The 18,181-nt window shown below is 31.2% G+C and overlaps 1 protein-coding gene across 5 annotated transcripts in view; it reads left to right on the forward strand.

Moving 5' to 3' along the window:
• The window catches only part of LOC127061369 (prolyl 4-hydroxylase subunit alpha-2), a 286,159-nt gene extending 269,518 nt beyond the window's left edge, over window positions 1–16,641 (forward strand). For all 5 annotated transcript variants that reach the window (XM_050988170.1, XM_050988178.1, XM_050988160.1 and 2 more), the window contains 8 exons: window positions 7,334–7,656; window positions 9,554–9,721; window positions 10,886–11,058; window positions 12,481–12,747; window positions 13,505–13,729; window positions 13,811–13,876; window positions 13,950–14,115; window positions 14,234–16,641. In XM_050988170.1, the coding sequence (XP_050844127.1) occupies window positions 7,334–7,656; window positions 9,554–9,721; window positions 10,886–11,058; window positions 12,481–12,747; window positions 13,505–13,729; window positions 13,811–13,876; window positions 13,950–14,115; window positions 14,234–14,328 (1,483 nt within the window). In that variant the 3' untranslated portion in view covers window positions 14,329–16,641. The remainder of the gene's footprint in view (window positions 1–7,333; window positions 7,657–9,553; window positions 9,722–10,885; window positions 11,059–12,480; window positions 12,748–13,504; window positions 13,730–13,810; window positions 13,877–13,949; window positions 14,116–14,233) is intronic.
• Window positions 16,642–18,181: the final 1,540 nt, after the last annotated feature.

Consider the following 18,181-nt stretch of genomic DNA (forward strand, 5'->3'; position numbering starts at 1 on the left):
ACCAAGACTATTTGTCTTTCCATTTCTCTTTCTTTCTTCCACGCGATCACTTTGCCTGTGTCTTAAATCTTTCCGTATTACTACGATTAGTTCACAGAAAATGAGAAAGAGAGAAAGAGTGAGAAAGATATATACCTATATATAAGAAAAGTGCTTAACAATGCAATTCGATGTTAAGCAAACGCTTATCTCGCTTCTCTTATCTTCGCTCCCCTTGAATTAATTGAGACGATTAATTATCACCGGCGTATCGCTTAAACCCAGTAGTTCTCGATCGATATTAACTTTAATTCGACGCAAACGCGATAACGGATCGGATATAACATAGTTAACTTGGATTACTCGATTCCGTAATCGAATAACGATTTAATACTGTCTCGTAAGTTGGAAATCGGGTGATTGCGAACTTATCCGAACGTTCCTGGCAATGTAACATGGGGCATCCCTTTTCTTTTCTTTTAAACTTTTCCCTTTCGCAAAGAACAACGAGTTTCAGTGTAGATCTCAATGAGTTTTTGTTTTTCTCATTTACACGAATCAAACTCTTGAGATTAGACAGAAAGAAAGAGAGAAAGAGAGAGAGAGAGAGAGAGAGAGAGTAAAGATGGATTTAAAAGAACCGATCTTCTGAAATTGTATCTTGTTCGAAAACATTCGAACGTCTATCGATAGATCGAAGAATAAGTACGAACGATCTTTATTCGTGATTTTTATAATCATTTCTTGAAATTTATTTCTATCTTATTAATACTTTGTATATTTAAAAGAACTTTACACATTATCAATATCGAATCGATTTAACACATTTCAAAAGACGTAAAGCGTAGATTTAATTTCTACAATGATATGATCACGACTTGATCGCAATAGTACCAGCTATTCCCGAAATCCTGTTCGCTTAGGAAACGTATGTATAATCCTTGATCGTGAATTCGAATCCTCGGGAAGCCCAGCAGCTTGCTGAGATTAAACGTCGGGCAAGAACAATCGGGGCTCGTCCTCGTCGCGTCCCTCGGCAAAAATCAGCTGGTAAGGAGAGAAAGGGAGTCCCGAGAATTTCTCTTGATCGTCATAAGAGAGAAAGAGAGAGAGAGAGAGAGAGAGAGAGAGAAGGAGTGGAGAGAGAGACAAATCGTCGGTCCTTGGCATTTGCATGAGCGCTTCCCTCGTTATTTCGATCTCAGTTGCGATCACGCGAATCGCTCTATCCAACCACCCCCTCCCCCCACCCTTTCCTCATCTTTCTCGTTTCTTCTTCGATAGCGGGGTTGAACGACCGGATAAAACGAGAAACGAAAGGAAACGCGTAGAGACACCCCATCCAGTTGGATAGTGAAAGAGAAAGAGGGAGAAAGAGAGAGAAGGAAAGTGAGAAAGAAAGAGAGAGAGAGAGAGAGAAAAAGAGAAAGATCGGAACACAGAGTCGAACGGAATGCATTGTGGCTTCAAAATGAAATTGTCGTTTCCCGTTCGACAATATCTCTTCCTCTTTCTTGTTTCTTTTTTTTCTTTATCCTCTTTATACCCTCTACGATCTTTCTTCTGCATCTGTTTCGGAGAAGTACTTGTATATAGATATGCTACCCGTATACAGATACATTACGATCTAGAGGGAGATCTACGAAATGGATTTCTCAATGTTTTATCCCACAAATTTTCGATTTATGATAAATAAAGATCTTGTTGGATGGACCCTTTCGTATTTGTATTCTTTAAATGCAAAGGGATAATTTCCGTTCTTTTGGCTTTAATGATATATCGAATTTGAAATCAATTTTGAGATATCATTTGTAGATAAACATTTGATAAAATAGTAATAGATAATCTTTGTATTGTATGAGTTATCATTTTCCACGTTCGCAGTAGCCAAAGTATTTCATTTTGCAATGTTTTCGAAACAAAACCTCGGCTCGTATATTCCTCTCTCGAGGGAATTGAAAAAAAGAGAACAGAGGGAAGAATTGTTCTGTAGGAAGGATTCCGAGCCCCATTGAAATGGCCATCGTGGTCGAACGAATTCTTCTGCGTTTATAGATAGATCGATTGATTGAAAGGGAAAGAGAGAGAAAGAAAGAGAAAGAGAGAGAAAGAGAGAGAACCACAGTTCTTTACTTTCTCTCTCTCTTTCTCTTTCTCTCCTTCCTCTCTTCCATGCTTACTCACATTTTCCATTGGGAATGTTCTCCAGACACAAGTATAATAATAACAATAATAATAATAATAATAACAATGATGACGTGGATTCAGAATCGATCGTGTCTGCAGGAAATTCTCTTTGTAAATTTTACTCGTAAACGTAAGGCTGTTTTCATCGTGAGTCGAAAGAAAACTAGTCGGTATTCATTCAAAAGAAATATCTTTCTAACAAACATTATATATATATATATATATATATATATATATATATATATATATATATACATAAATGCCACGTGGTTAAGCTAGTTGAGGCATGATCATTTTTCATTTCATATTTCTTCTATTCTTTTACTCTGTTTTCTGATAAATTTGTAAATTTTATCGAATTAATCACGTCATTTTAGAATTTGTCCTACTCAACAATTAACATCGTATTATCATCAATATTATCATTGCAATCAAGTATGATATCATAATTAAATTATATATAAAATTTACACTTATAACAAAATGTATATATAAAAAAATAAAAATTTGCCGGAAATCTTATCGGTTTCCTCTTCTTTTCTTTTTTTAACTTACTTTTCTCTCTAAACAAAGAAAGAAAAACAAAAAACAAAGGAAAAGGATTGGTAGAAAGAAAAATAGAAAAGAAAAGAAAATATCAAATATAGTTTGACCATAATTTTTCACGGTACTCTCCGTGCACTGAATAGACCCTAATCGATCAGTAAAAGAGAAAAAAATAGAAAGAGAAGAAATTCTAACTTGCCTTCGAATGAAAAATCACGTTCGATATTAAATCGAACTGTCCTTGCTCTTGATATCATCCCAGCATCCCCACCATAGTTCGCGTCGCATATTACGGAAAGTCGCGTGCGTGCGTGGTTTTTTTTTCAACGGGGAAAAACGAAAGGGCGAGGACAATGAAAGAAGGGTGGGCGAAAGAGAAGTATAGGGGAGAATCACGTGCACGAATTAGCGGACTACCAACGGGGGACAGTTTGCATGCCAGCCACGTTTCGCACTCTTTGGCACATAAACGTTCTGCGAAAGGAAGAGATAGAGAGAGAGAGAGAGAGAGAGAGAGAGAGAGAGAGAGAGAGAGAGAGAGAGAGAGAAGAAAAAAAAGAAAAGAAAAGAAAAGAAGAAAAGGTTACCCTCCTATACTTTTCGAAAGCACGGAAGCGATCTTCGCGAATTATCTCTGTCCCTTCGGGGAGAAACTTCGATATCGTATCTGTGTCTATGTGTGCGCGTGTATGTATACATACATGTGAGAGAATGGTTATAAATGTATGTGTAACGTGTTTTAGGGAGGAGGACAAGAGGAGATTTCGAGGGGTTTTAGGAGATTCGCCGAAGCCGTTATCTTCTGTAGGCAGATATTGCCTATTGCGCGTCTCTCTGTGGAAAGACCCGCTGAATATTCAAATTTCGAGTGCTAAACCCAACGAGTCCTCGATAAACGACGCGTTTGCAAACGCGAAGGAACGATAGCATTTTGTCCTTTTCTTTTTTCCTTTCTCGAAACCATAAGACGAACGTGTTCCTTTTCGGAATAGTTGATACTCGCAAAGAGGCTTACGCGAAGCAAAGTGGCAGAGAAATCGGCAGAGCTCGTAAATAATTCTAGTATTTGATCTTCTTTTCTTCTTTTTTTTTTCTTTTTTTTAGATCTCTCGGATCAGAAATATTTTTGTATTAACGTATATTGGATTTTTATTTATTTATTTATTTATTTATTTATTTACTTGATGTCCGGAATAATCACAGTGGGCTGTTACATGTATTATTTATCGTGATTTAAAATTATTATTACATATTTTTATTTAATTAATCATTTATATGAACGTACTTATTTATTTAACGCCCGGAGATATATGCTTTACTTCATTGCATTTATTGCAATATATACATTACAACGTTTTTTAAATAGCTGTATAATATAGCAACTGTATGTCACCGTTATTGCATCCTTCAGGCGCTAAATATTTACATGAAAAATAATTAATTATCGGCCAGGATAAAATATTTCTTCAAGATCGCAATTAAACACCGAGATATATTAATTACACTTTCCACAATATTTAAAGTAGAACCGATCATTGGAAAAAGTTGTTTATTTAAGAAAAGAAGAAACTAGTATTAGCCGCTGCTTATTCACGAGTTCGCAAATTTCCAAAGCCTTCATATAGAGAGAGAAAGAGAGAAAGAAAGATAAAGAAAGACAAAGTTGGAAAGAAAAAGAGAAAGATAAATAGATAGACAGATAGATGGATAGATAGATAGATAGATAGATAGATAGATAGATAGAGAGACAGAGAGAGAGAGAGAGAGAGAGAGAGAGAAAAGGAACGCGGATTCAGCGTTAAAGAATTAAAAATTTGCTAGAAACGTCGAGTTTGCAATTTCCGCGCTTTTACCACATGCACGGAGACCTGTTCACGATGGGAAAGGAAAGCGTTTCGATGACGTGCCGTACGCGACAAAGGGTGCCATCGGAAAATGGCAAAGTTTTTCTCCTTTTCCTTCTCTTTCCTTTCATCCCTCGACACTTGCCCTCTGGCTTTTCCTCTCGAATATATTTTCGAGAGGAAAGAGGAAAGAGAAAGGAAAAGAACAAGAGTAGTGTATAAGAGCGAAGGGAAGAGCTAGAGATGAAGAAATAAAAGGACAGAGAGTGGTTAAAGAAAAAAATGTCGAGTATCGTCGAAAAAGCTCACAACGCGTTTCATTTTCCTCCTATATTCTCTCTTTTTCTCTCTCTTTTTTTCTGTCTCTTTTTCGTTATCTATCTATCTATCTCTTACATGTTTTCACGTACACACGTTTTCTGTTTCTCTCTCTTTTTTTAGATATGTCTACATATATATATACATATATACATATACATATATATATATACATATATATATATATATATATATATATATATATATATATATATATATATTTTGTATATCTATATGTATTTCTTTCCCTGTTTCTCTTTCTCTCATTCTCTATTTCTATCTCCCTTTCCATTTCTCTCTCACCTATTTCGATCGTCGAAGAGGACAGCCTCGACATCGTGCAATATCCCTACGAGTGGAGGAGGGCGAAATTACGTCGACATGAGAGAATCGGAGAAGCGATCTCAAACGTCCTCCTCCCGCGCCAATTTTACGATGCGAGTAACGATCCTTCCGGAATGCTTTGATCGTACCGATCGAGAATACCTCTGGACGATATTTCGAGCGTCGAATGGCTCTCTCGGTATAGGTCCAGTGAATATTTCGTAAGGTAGAGAGGGGAGACTAGCTAAATATTTTCCTTTTTCCCTTTTTTTTCCTTTTTATTTTTTTTCTTTTCTTTTTTTTCTTTTTTTTCTTTTTTTTTTCTTTTTTTGTTCGTTCTTGATTCCGCGTTCATTCGAGATCAGATCAATATTTGTGGTTGATCTTTCGTTCTTATTAATCTCGACGACTTTTAACACGATTATTAAATATGTCTACGTTCGATCATTTCTTTAAGATTTCCCAAACGAAATGAATTTCAAATCAATTTAACTATTGTGGTTAAACCGAATCGATTAGAAAAAAAAAAAAAACTTTCATAGATCCGTTAGTTCTCCAACTCACTCAATCCCCTTTTTTCCCATCTTTTTGAATTTTTCATCATCGAGCAGAATCGAGCTTTGAGACCGTACTCTTTCGATACTATGAATAAATAAAAACTTCATTTTCTCGTTACTGCCGCTATAACAGCAGGACGAATAGGAAAGTTCGCTCGTTCGAATAACACCTCCGACGATGATAAATACTGCTTGGAAAAAAAAAAGAATATACATATATACATATACATACATCTATACATACATACAACATATGTTATATACAAACATACGTACATATGTATATAAATGCACAATATATATTACATAATGAGAATCTATAATGTTTCAATACATATATATATATATATATATATATATATATATATGTATATATATATGTGTGTATGTATGTGTGTATATATATAGAAAGAGAGAGAGAGAGAGAAAGATGAATAAATCTACAGATCATTCAGTCCTTTTGTTTTTGAACGCCATTATAAACGCATTATAAAACGCGTTAATACAAATGCAGTAAAAGCAAAAGAGAAAGAAGAAGGGAAAGGTAGAGAAAGAGAAAAAGATGGAGAACAGAAATGGAATGAAATGAAATAGTCGTTGTTTAAAGAGCACGGAATAAGGAAGGAAGAATGAATTGAAGGAGGGAAAAGAGAGAGGAAAGGAAGAGAGAAAGAGAGAAAGAGAAACAGAGAGAGAGAGAGAGAAAGGAAAAGCGTATTACTCGTTTGAATCACGAGGAACATCTGCTGAATTACGTAGGAAGAAGTGGAGGTTGAGGATAGCGAAAGAGGAACCCGAAAAAAAAAGAAAAAGAAAGAAAAAATAGAAGAAAGGAAGAAGAAGAAAGATATAAAAAGAAAAAAGAAAGAATATATATGGCTCTTCCTACACTTGAAGGGTGGAGATTAAATTAAAACGCGTCTCCGCGACATCGCTTCGGTAAAGTCGCTCTCTCCCTCTCTCTCTCTCTCTCTCTTTCTCTTTCTCTCTCTCTTGCTTTTAAAAATCTCCACGGGCTTGGTGGCTCGGTGAATTTCTCAAATTTACCGAGGCGAGAACGAGGAAACGCGATAGGCTTTTACGATTATTCCTCGTCACGATGCCATATGGAAGCAAGAATAATTTGTTTGTTTCCTTTTTTCTTTCTTTTTCCTTCTCTTTTTCTCTTTCATACTCTCTCTTCCTCCTCTTCTTCGCTGTCAGTTATTATATAATTCACCGCAAGTGCACTTACGAGGGGCGATTAAAAAACTGTAAGAATTACATTTCCAGAACACTTTTGAATGATTAAGTCATCCAACATAATCTTGAAATATTTACTTTGTTTTTTATCTGCTACATTGTACGATATCAAAAACTCGCGTGATTATTTATCGTAATGTTTATTTAATTAATAAGAATAATATGTTTCTATTTAATAGAAACTCTTAAAGGATCGATATTGTGCGATATTTAAAACCTATATGATTATCATAATGTTTATTTAATTAACAAGATTAGAAAGTTTTTATTTAATAGAAATTCGTAAACGATCGAACGAGATTATTACTACCTTTCTTTTTTTTTGCTTTTTTTTAGGAACGTAGAAGATTACATGAGAGAACACGAGGAGGCTTCGAGAAATATACAGCAATATCTATCCAATCCAATAAATGCTTATCTGTTGGTCAAGAGATTAACTACGGATTGGAAAAGGGTAGAGGAACTTATAACCGAAGACGTTGGCAAGTCATTCGTAGCGAACATCACGAATTCGAGGAGTGACCTTAAGTTTCCGACGGACGAGGACCTCAATGGAGCTGCAGTAGCTCTTATGAGATTGCAGGATACCTACAAACTCGAGACCGCGCAAGTAGCCAGAGGTGTTTTGAATGGGGTACAATATAGCACCGGTTTAAGTGGTTCGTTATATTGCATAATTTGATCTTTCTATTATTTCTCATCATCTTTCTCTTTGTCGTCATTATTCTCTTAATCCTTTCCTTTTCGTTTTCTTTTCAATATCCATTTAATGGCTTTTTAAAATTCTCTTTTATTTTCTTTTAATAATATTTTTTACGATCGTTACCAGTATAGTGCTAGTTATTAATAATCAAATGTAAGTAGTATCAATAATTTTTTTATCTTCTTTTTTATTACAAATTTAAATTATTCAAATATTATTTACAAGTATGGAATATAGATATAGATCAAGAGGAAATTTAATAGAAATAAATTCATTGCAATGTCAGCAGAATTTAATTGGCTGTTTAGCAATTAAAGCAGTTTATCTTTAACTATTTTTTCTTATAAGTATTTTGTTAAATAACTTTTTTTTTTCGTTTCTTTTTTTCTAGAAAAAAATCATTTTATTACTTCGATAAATAATCGATTCGGTAATATCTATTTTTAACAGCTGAAACGTATTTATTAGTAATGCGATAAGAGCTTCTTTCACGAGATCTTTTACGAAGAGATACGCTACTTGATATGTTAAAGGCAAAGCCTTGTACGCTGACTTTCGAGTACACGGTACTTAGCGAACCCTACCATGAATAATTTACGTGGTTTCCTTCATCGGCATTGTTACTCCTTTCCAGTCAACTTGTCTTCCGATTTAACCTTATAACGATGACTACCTTTTGCAGTTACTCCAAAAGGGTTTTCAATTGCTATCGATTTCAATACGAGACAGATAAAATAGACTTTATAAAGATTTAAAAGAACAAAATTTGTCTCCTACGTTTTTATCGACATTATCCTCAAAATGATATTCACAAATATATATTATTCAAAAATATATCGTTTTTTGTTATAAACTATTTATAATTCTATTTAAAAGATTGTTGAAATAATATAAATTCCCGTAATATATCAACGTTAATTTTGTCAATTCAATGTTTTTAATATTTGCGATTATTTTATTTCGAAATCGTTAAAAACGTTTGAAATTACGGTATTTAAAATAACATTGAATTTTCTTATAAAATAATAAGGAAAATGAATCATTGGACTTTCCTGGCTATTAAAAATATAATTCTCTAAGAACGTTTAATTATTAAAATTTCTTTGTATTACGTGTCTCGTTAATATAACTTTATAAATCTAGATAGAGAGAGAGGATAGTGAGACAGTTTCGAAATGTTGAAGATCAAAGAGAGGAAAGTGTCATTTGTAGAGGAAAAAGGTAAAAGCTAATTAACGAACATAGTTCCATGAACAAGGTAACTGCCTCTTCGTGCTCGAGGCTCGCTTGGGTCGACGCGTGTAAAAAAAGAAAAATTGTTGGAACGTTGATCAGAATGCATAATATAATATCAAATTTTTCCCTTAAAATCCAAGCCTCACTCGAATTATTATAATCTGGAATTTATCTATTTTAAACTTGCAAAATATTTTATAATTACATTGAAAAATTCATCGGTAAAACTCTAAATCAAAGTGTACATATTATATATATATATATATATATATATATATATATATATATATATATATTTATATATATTTAATAATATAATGGTACAAAAAAAGATTATAAAGACCAATAAAATATTAGTCAATCATAAAAATATTTTTATATAACTATAGATCCTGATGTTCTTTTTCTTTTTCTCCCTCTTTTTTTTTTTTTTGAACAAAATTATGCTCTCCTCTTTTTAAAGTTCATTACATCTCTCTTTAAAAAAAGAAAGGTAAAAAAGGTTCCTTCAAAATTATACAAGGATATCGAATTAAATTAATGCCCTTCCCGAAAGCAAATGGTATATTCATGATATACCTGGTAACGATTAATTTGGCGATGTTATTTGTTTTCAGCGAGCGACTGTTTCGAACTTGGACGACAATCTTACCATAATAGAGATTACTATCACACCGTCTTATGGATGCAAGAAGCTATGGACCGTCTACAAGAAGAACAGAACACAACGACAACTTCGAAGCCTGATATTCTCGAGTATTTGGCTTTCTCCACGTATATGCAAGGTATTCAAATGATAATGTTTTATTAATGAAATGTTTATTGCAAAATTTTGTCGAGAAGAAAAGTTTTAATCTCATACATCTCGTCATAATAATTGGAAAGTTTTATTTTTGTTTATTACACGGTAAAATTATGGGATAAAAATTTTTAAGTACTTCAAGAAAATAAAAAGAAAAATAAAGAGAGACAGAGAGAAGGAAATAAGTAAAGTAAAAAAGTAGTCATCCCGTAGGTAGGAAATTGAAATAGTAATTACTCCGACGCTTTTTATCATTCGCGTTTGCTATTCATGCAAAAAAGAAAGAAAAATTACCTAGCTGGCGAACCACAAAAACTACGCGACCCTATACAAGGTTCTCATTAGAATAAATAAAACGTACCTAAGCGTAACAAAAATGTTCTTTTTCGTTTTGACCAAGTACGTAGTTGCCCATTAAAAATTTACTAATCCTTTGTGTTCATTGAGGTTGATGACCGTTCATACTTGCGAAATTATCGATTTCATTTCGATAATTTCCCCATACAATATAGACAATTGATTCGTGAATAAATATGACGAATACTCGATTGTATAAATTATTTATTCCAAACTTTAATTTTGAATTATACTTGCCGAAATATTTCAAGTATATAAATATCATACTCGGAAATAGTTTCCTACTAATTTGTATTAACTACGTACTTAAAACAAAATTACTAAAGAAATTATGCATGGAACTATGATAAAATGAAACGATTGTAATGGATATATGCTTTGTAATGAATTGTTGAAAAAAATAGTTAAAAAATAGAAAAAGAAAAGATTATTTTTTTAATACAATTAACGAAGTACTTTAATAAGAAAAATATAGTTATAAAAACTGCCGTTAATAAAAACTGATAATTATAATTTGTATCATTGAAATTAATTTATTATAAGACTTTTATTAATAATAAATAATAATAATAATTTTCATCGTTAAAGAAGAAAGAAAAAAAAACTAGAAAATAGAAAATATCGAAAAAATTAAAAGTTTGAAACATTTTTGAAATAAGAGTGGTTTACATCATAATGTTTTTCTTGAGTTTACCAAAAAAAAAAAAAATCGACGTTCAAGAAAAAAATAATTATTTTACTTCTTCACGAACATGAAAGATATATATTAAAATATAGTTTTTATTTACAGGTAATGTTGCACGTGCTTTGAGTATGACAAATGAGCTTTTGGAATTAGTACCAACCCACGAACGAGCGCTTGGTAATCGAGCTTATTATCAAAAGGAAATTCAAAGTAAAGCGAATCTTATGAAAAAGAAACGTGGAGAGGATGGACGGGACGATACAGCGATACCTGAACAGGTAAGATTAAAAAACGAATTGATTTCTTTTCGAATTTATAATAATTTTGAACAAAATAAATCTTATGTGTGCATATAAAAGCATAAACAAAAGTCAATGCTACTTTCAAGTCGTGTAAAAAAAAAAATTATAAAAACATAATATACAAGATATATTCTAATTTTATATTATAATTCTATATTATAATTTTATATGATATTTATTTGAGATAATATACACGTCAAGGGATAAGTTTGATGATTTAATCGAAAAAAATATATATATATATATTTATATATAAAATATAAATATATAATAATAATATAATTACTTTATCTCCTATTTTCCCGATCGACTCCGATTTGATTTTCTTTTTTTGACTTAATTTTGGTATCTCATTTATTATACATTTACGACACATACATTTACGTATACGTTTACGTATACCAAGAAATTTTTAAATAAAACCATTCATGTATTGATTTCTTTTATTATTTAAATGAAATGTCACTTAAGAGGTGACTCAAGCATTTTAAGAAAAGAATATTATTGTCACCATTGACCTGACTTTACAATGTAAAATACTCGACCTGACATACATGCAAACGGTTAAAGAATAAATTGGTTCAAAGGATCATTTTCTTTTTCCTTTTCTTTTTTTTTTTGTATTTTAAAGTGGATTGATTTTGTTGTTAAGTTATATACGTCACTTCTCGGTCTCGAGATCGATCGATACCGTATGAACGAAGAAAAGAATTCTTTTGTAGATGTGAAAAAAAAAGAAGGAAAAGAAACTGACCTGTCTTCTCGTAAGAAGGAAAATACTTGCACGAAATTTTGTTTCTCAGCATTCCAATCTCGAACGTGCTACGATGCAAGGCCGATGGATTATCCCTACCACGAATTTAGCATCCAACATCGAGCGCTTTTCCACAAATTTATGTGGGTCGACAGTTTGTTTACTCGATTTCCGTGTTCCCCCTTCATGAATGAGCTTGAAAGCTTTCGAAGGCAAATTTCTACCTGTAATCCTTTAATTCGCAACAAGTCTTTTTCTTTCTTTCTTTTTTTTTTCTCAGACATTTAAACTGAAATTGTATTTCTTTATACGTAGTATTTATTTCACGTAATCCCATTAATTAATTAGTTTATTAAAATTTATTTCTTTAAATTTATTCTTTTATTCTAATCAAAGTTATTATGAGTAGATAATTTAAATATAAATAACTACGATTCTATTTGCCTTCTCTGACTCAACAATTACTCGATCGATTAATCAAAATTATTATGAGTAGATCATTTAAATATAAATAATTTATATATATGTATTAACATTATAAGTTTTTTTTTAACCCAACAATTACACAATCTATCAGATGAAAGTTATTAAAAATTACAATTTATCAATGAGAACGAACATATACGTTAAATGATCTTTTCCAGCACTTTACTGTCACCGAGGAAAAGGTGAAAACTTGGGAAGAGATGACAGAGAGGGAAAGATATGAGATGCTCTGCCGTGGTGAAGTTTCAATTCCCCCGAAAATACAGAAGGATCTAAAGTGTCGTTACGTCGATCGTGGAATTCCTTTCTTGAAAATAGCCCCGCTCAAGGAGGAGGAAGCTTATCTTGATCCTAGGATCGTCGTTTATCATAACGTCATTTATGACGAAGAGATCGAAACGATCAAGAGAATGGCTCAACCTAGGGTAACAAAAAAGAAATATATATATACATACATGAAATATACATTATATAGGCTAATTTTGGGTTCACAGATATTTTAAGTGTTAGGATTAATAATTATTAACGAAACTCGTAAACAATATTCTTTGTTATTATTTTTAATTAATGAATTAGATAAATTCGTAATATAGAACTTTCATAATCCCTCAAATTTTTTGCTCGTTCTTCAAATCATAAATTATTAATAATTAAATAAAAATACTGAATACAATATATTAATATAATATTAATACGAACGAGAAGATATTGTTATAACATTATTGGCCTCTTGGGATAGATGATTCGACTTTTTCGAGGATAATTGGCCCATTGTGAAATTATACCGCGTTACCTCCTTACGATGTAAACTTGGCTGTTTATGGAGATATAGCGAATTTTTATTCTTTATGTTAATCATTCTAATGACGAAGGTTCACTATGCAGTTTCTTAAATGATAGACAAATAATGTATTTCGTGTAATAGAAAAAGGTGCGAAAAAAAATAAAAAACCAAAACCTGTTGCCTCAACTAGTTATTCGCAAACAATTGATTAAAAAATTCTCGGGACTATCAATTAAATTTACAATGTATTAAAATTTTAAAAATATCTATATAATATTAATATTCATATATATATATATATATAATTAACAATTAAATTCTGTGAAAAATACATATGATTGCGCTTTATTAGGTATTTACAAATGATATTTATTACAAGATGTATCTTTACATTTCAGTTTAAACGTGCCACTGTCCAGAATTACAAAACTGGTGCACTTGAAATCGCCAATTACAGAATCAGCAAAAGTGCGTGGCTTCAAGAACATGAGCACAAACACGTAGCAGCTGTGAGCAAACGTGTCGAGCACATGACCAGTATGACCGTTGACACTGCAGAAGAGCTACAGGTTGTAAATTATGGTATCGGTGGTCACTATGAGCCTCATTTCGATTTTGCTAGGGTATGTTCATTGTTAAAGAAATTAATCCAAAATTGGAGGTCTAATAATAGATCAATTAATAACTATATTTTAAATATTTAGAAAGAAGAAACAAATGCTTTCAAGAGTTTAGGAACTGGAAATCGTATTGCCACTGTTCTATATTACGTAAGCAATGAATAAAATAATGTACAAATTTTGTTAATTAAATTATATGCTAATGTAAATTTATTGTTTACAGATGAGCGATGTAGAGCAAGGTGGTGGTACCGTATTTACTGCCATTAACATATCTCTTTGGCCTAGAAAGGGTAGCGCTGCTTTTTGGTACAATTTGAAACCAAACGGCGAGGGTGATTTTAAAACGAGACACGCAGCTTGTCCGGTACTTACGGGATCTAAATGGGGTATAGTTGTTTTCTTTATTATTATATATATCCTTTTTTTTATAAAAAATTAATATTTATCTAAATTCTTCGATCTATTTTTTATATACATTTTACATTATATTTTCTTTGATTTCAGTCGCTAACAAGTGGCTTCACGAAAGAGGACAAGAACTTCTTAGGCCTTGCACGTTAGAAAATCAATCTGCAGACGAGGCTGATGTTAGACATTGAACAAAATTCACGAGCCTGCGACTAGACTGATTCGTTAAGTGTCAAATCGAATCGTACGAAATATTTTCGTGTTTTCACAAATAACGAAGATCAAAGATACGAACAATCTCGTCGCAGTTCGCTTTTGATTCGATCTTATGCTAAAGTTACGAAATAACACGTGGCTATTATTAAAAAGCGAGAATTCATTTTACAAAGAATTCATCGTCTCGAAAAGAGAAATACATTGGGAAATATCATAATATTATATCGATAATATATGGTAAACGAAAAAATTCATTGGACATCCCATTTACGATAACTTTCTTCTTACGATTGCGAATAACTTATTAACCGATATTTAAATAGGTATTGATTAATGAAGTTTGACTAAATGATGCGAACATGCTTTGTCTGCCTATTCGTTTTATTTATTACAGAGGTAATAATACACTCTTTTTACCTGGATTTATTATTTAATTATTAACATTCCCATCGTGTAGTAAACATTTTCATGGAAAGGATGCATTTATTATCTGTTTTCTTTTCTTTTTTTTTTTATTTCGTTATGAAGATCTACAAAAAAGAAAAAGAAACGTAATAATTATTAACCAATGAGTTTTCAACATGGCAGAGAATATTTGATTTTATAGAAAATGAACTATCCTCGTCACATATTTAGAAATATTTTCGTGCTCCAATATTTCCTAAGTGTTTGCTCAATTTCTGTAAATATTATACGATAAGGATATATTTTATAGTTTAATACTTACATACATTTGGTCGGATCTTCGCGTTTAACCCTTTGCGGAAAAGAAAAACAATTTATAACTGAGTGATATATAATGGTACTCTCTCTCAAAAAAAAAACAACATAGATATATGTAAAATCTATCGCGAACATTTATAATTTATACTTATGTCAAAAGTATAAGTATTAAAGGATTAACGAACACATATATATTATATACATACATATATGAACGTATTGATCATGTCATCGATTGTTTCTGTCGAATTTATATCTGTCTTTATCAGATATTTTTATTATTTAATTAATTATTGAAATTAAACTTATAAGTATACATATATAGAATCGATCATCCGCATAGGATTAAACGAATTGTATACGAATTGCTTGTAAATGAACGAAACGAAGACGGCGAGTATATAAACAAAACACATGATTGTTCCTTTCCTTTTTTTTTCTTTTTTTTTCCACGGTGATATCGAGCTTTAGGAAATAAGACGAATGTCATTTATAGAGTCTCTTAATCGAATAAGAGATATATTCTGCTCAATTATAAAATATTTACGTAAATTACGTATATCCAACGTACGATTAGCTGCAGTCACTTATTTCTATACTCCACTCTCAAAGTCTTTGATTTCTTAATTAAACGAATTTTATTTCCATAAATCATGTGTATCGTAAGTACATGCATATATATAGACAAGAATGATTTGTGGAAACTGTATGATGCAGTAACGATACGAGATAAAGGGTAATTAAGAGAGAATGATGACAGTTCGAGAATGCGATCGTTATATTGTAAACGTGATTTCTTCGCGATCATTAAAAAACAAAAAGAAAAAAGACGAAAAAAAGAAACTGAATCTTTTCGAGAAAATAGAATTAATCGACATTTATCGTTATTTAATACGACGAAATCGATGAAACAAGTCAATAAAATTTATTTCACATTTATACACACGCATGATAGTACGCAAATGTTCAGAATAATTTTATAAAAATAACGCTTCTAACGTTTACATTGAAAATAGTTGTCAGATCGTGCAACGAGTCAAAGGTCTCAAAAGTCAGACATATTCAGTTTCAAATTTTCAAGAATTTACATAAGTAGTTCTTTTTTCTTTTCTTTTTTTTTTTATACGTATACAATATTTAACAATTGAAGAAGCATTCATAGAGCTTATAAAAATCGCATCGCAATCTCATTCGATCGAGAAGCGCACTTGCGCGTTGTTAAAATGCGTTGTTATCGCACAGGATTATTGTTAGCCTGACAAAAGGCCAAAGTAACTTATCCTGCAAGCGAGTTTTTCTCGTACGCGTTACGAAATAAAGAGGATCTGCGTGTAGTTCCCGTGCGTAAAACGATCGAGCGAACGATCCGATCGTTTAATTAATTAAAATTCAACGAAAAATATAATAAATAAAGGGAAAAAATAAGAGGGACGGGTAATCATCGAGTTAACGCAGTTTTCCTAACTTTAAACGCTTAGCTCTTAAGTTCGTTCGCAACGATCGAATTAATGCGTTCCACGAGAAAGCAACGACGATCAATAAACTTTTACAAATCTCAAGATAAATTTCAAAATTTTTTTTTGTATAAAAACTTGTGACCTATCATATACCTCGTCCGAAATCCGATTTCTTCCTCAAAACATACTCCAAAGCTTTCTAAGATGGACCAAAACTTTGTAACTTATTTTACATGTCAATTAATATTTTCTCAAAACTTTTCTGATAAGGAGAATCAATTCATTTTTAAATTCACTTAGAAACTGTTGATCCATTCTATATTTTATATTATTTTACAATTAATTTTTATATCATATGATTTATTAAAGAGAAACTTTTGACTTTATTATATCAGTCTTTTCTTTTTGATAGAAAAACATTTCGTTAGGTAACAGAAGATTTTTACCAATTAATTTTTCTGTCGAGTTTAATAATCTCTGTTTAATTAACTTTTTCTTTTATCACTCCATTTTTTCTATCAAAAGATTACTATTATTTACAGCTAACTGACTAATAATTGGATGTTCTTTGTATCGATAGTCGAGAAATCATAGCAGCTAACGATAAAGCTCTTCGACATTATACAATCGATGTACCGAGCAAAGGTAAGAAAAATTTGTCCTCTCTTATGATATCTTCAACATTGATCCGAATTTAATTTATTGATAAAACATTCATAAGCTAACAAGAACAACGCAATTTCTAATTTACATATAGAAATGTTAGAAATTATTAAAAACATTTTTGAAAATTACTAATCTTCCATAAATAATGATAAAAATAAAAGTCGTTCATATATATGGATTAACAATTTTTTCAATTTTATATATATATTTATATACATTTTATATATATATATATATTAATATATATATGTACATTTTATGTATTTTATATATATATATATATATATATATATATATATGTATATACATACATATTTATATAAGAATATTCTTTCATTTTTGTTCTCGATGTTCTGAAAGAGCCTTTCCCTTCTTTTTTTTTTTTAAATTTATCAGATCAACATATTTTTTCGACATTCTTTCCTCTTTACTGTCGTGTCCAATATCAAGTATCACAGTTGAGAAGAGTTGAAAACATTATTGAAAAGACGTATATCCTGTCCTGATAACCGTCACACGGTTACCATGGACATCGGACAGCAATCGATTGATCGTTATACAACATTCGCATCTATAGTTCTCTGAAAAGTATCGACGTTCTCTATGGAAAACGTGATAAGCGTGACCAGTATGCTAGATTTCAATATGTTTATGAATAGTGACGTAAAACACACATGGTCCTTTATGGAAAGTTATCAAAAATATTATCCCATTCTTACATTTCCCCCATATATGAAAAAGAGAAGAAAAAATATTTATAATATTTATAAAATATTTATACTTTCTCTCTGTACATTCATGTTACATTTACTTTTATGTTTTATTAATTTGAAATTATCGGTCTATTAAATATAACACATTTTATATTTATGATATACTCATTTTATATTTTATGATAGGTATTATAAACATATAAACATATAAACATAATTAAAACTTAAATAAATCTATTGTAATTTATTTCTCTTTCTTCTTTTCCATA

The sequence above is a fragment of the Vespula vulgaris genome, chromosome 1 (assembly GCF_905475345.1).
Source record: "Vespula vulgaris chromosome 1, iyVesVulg1.1, whole genome shotgun sequence".
Taxonomy (NCBI): Eukaryota; Metazoa; Arthropoda; class Insecta; order Hymenoptera; family Vespidae; genus Vespula; species Vespula vulgaris.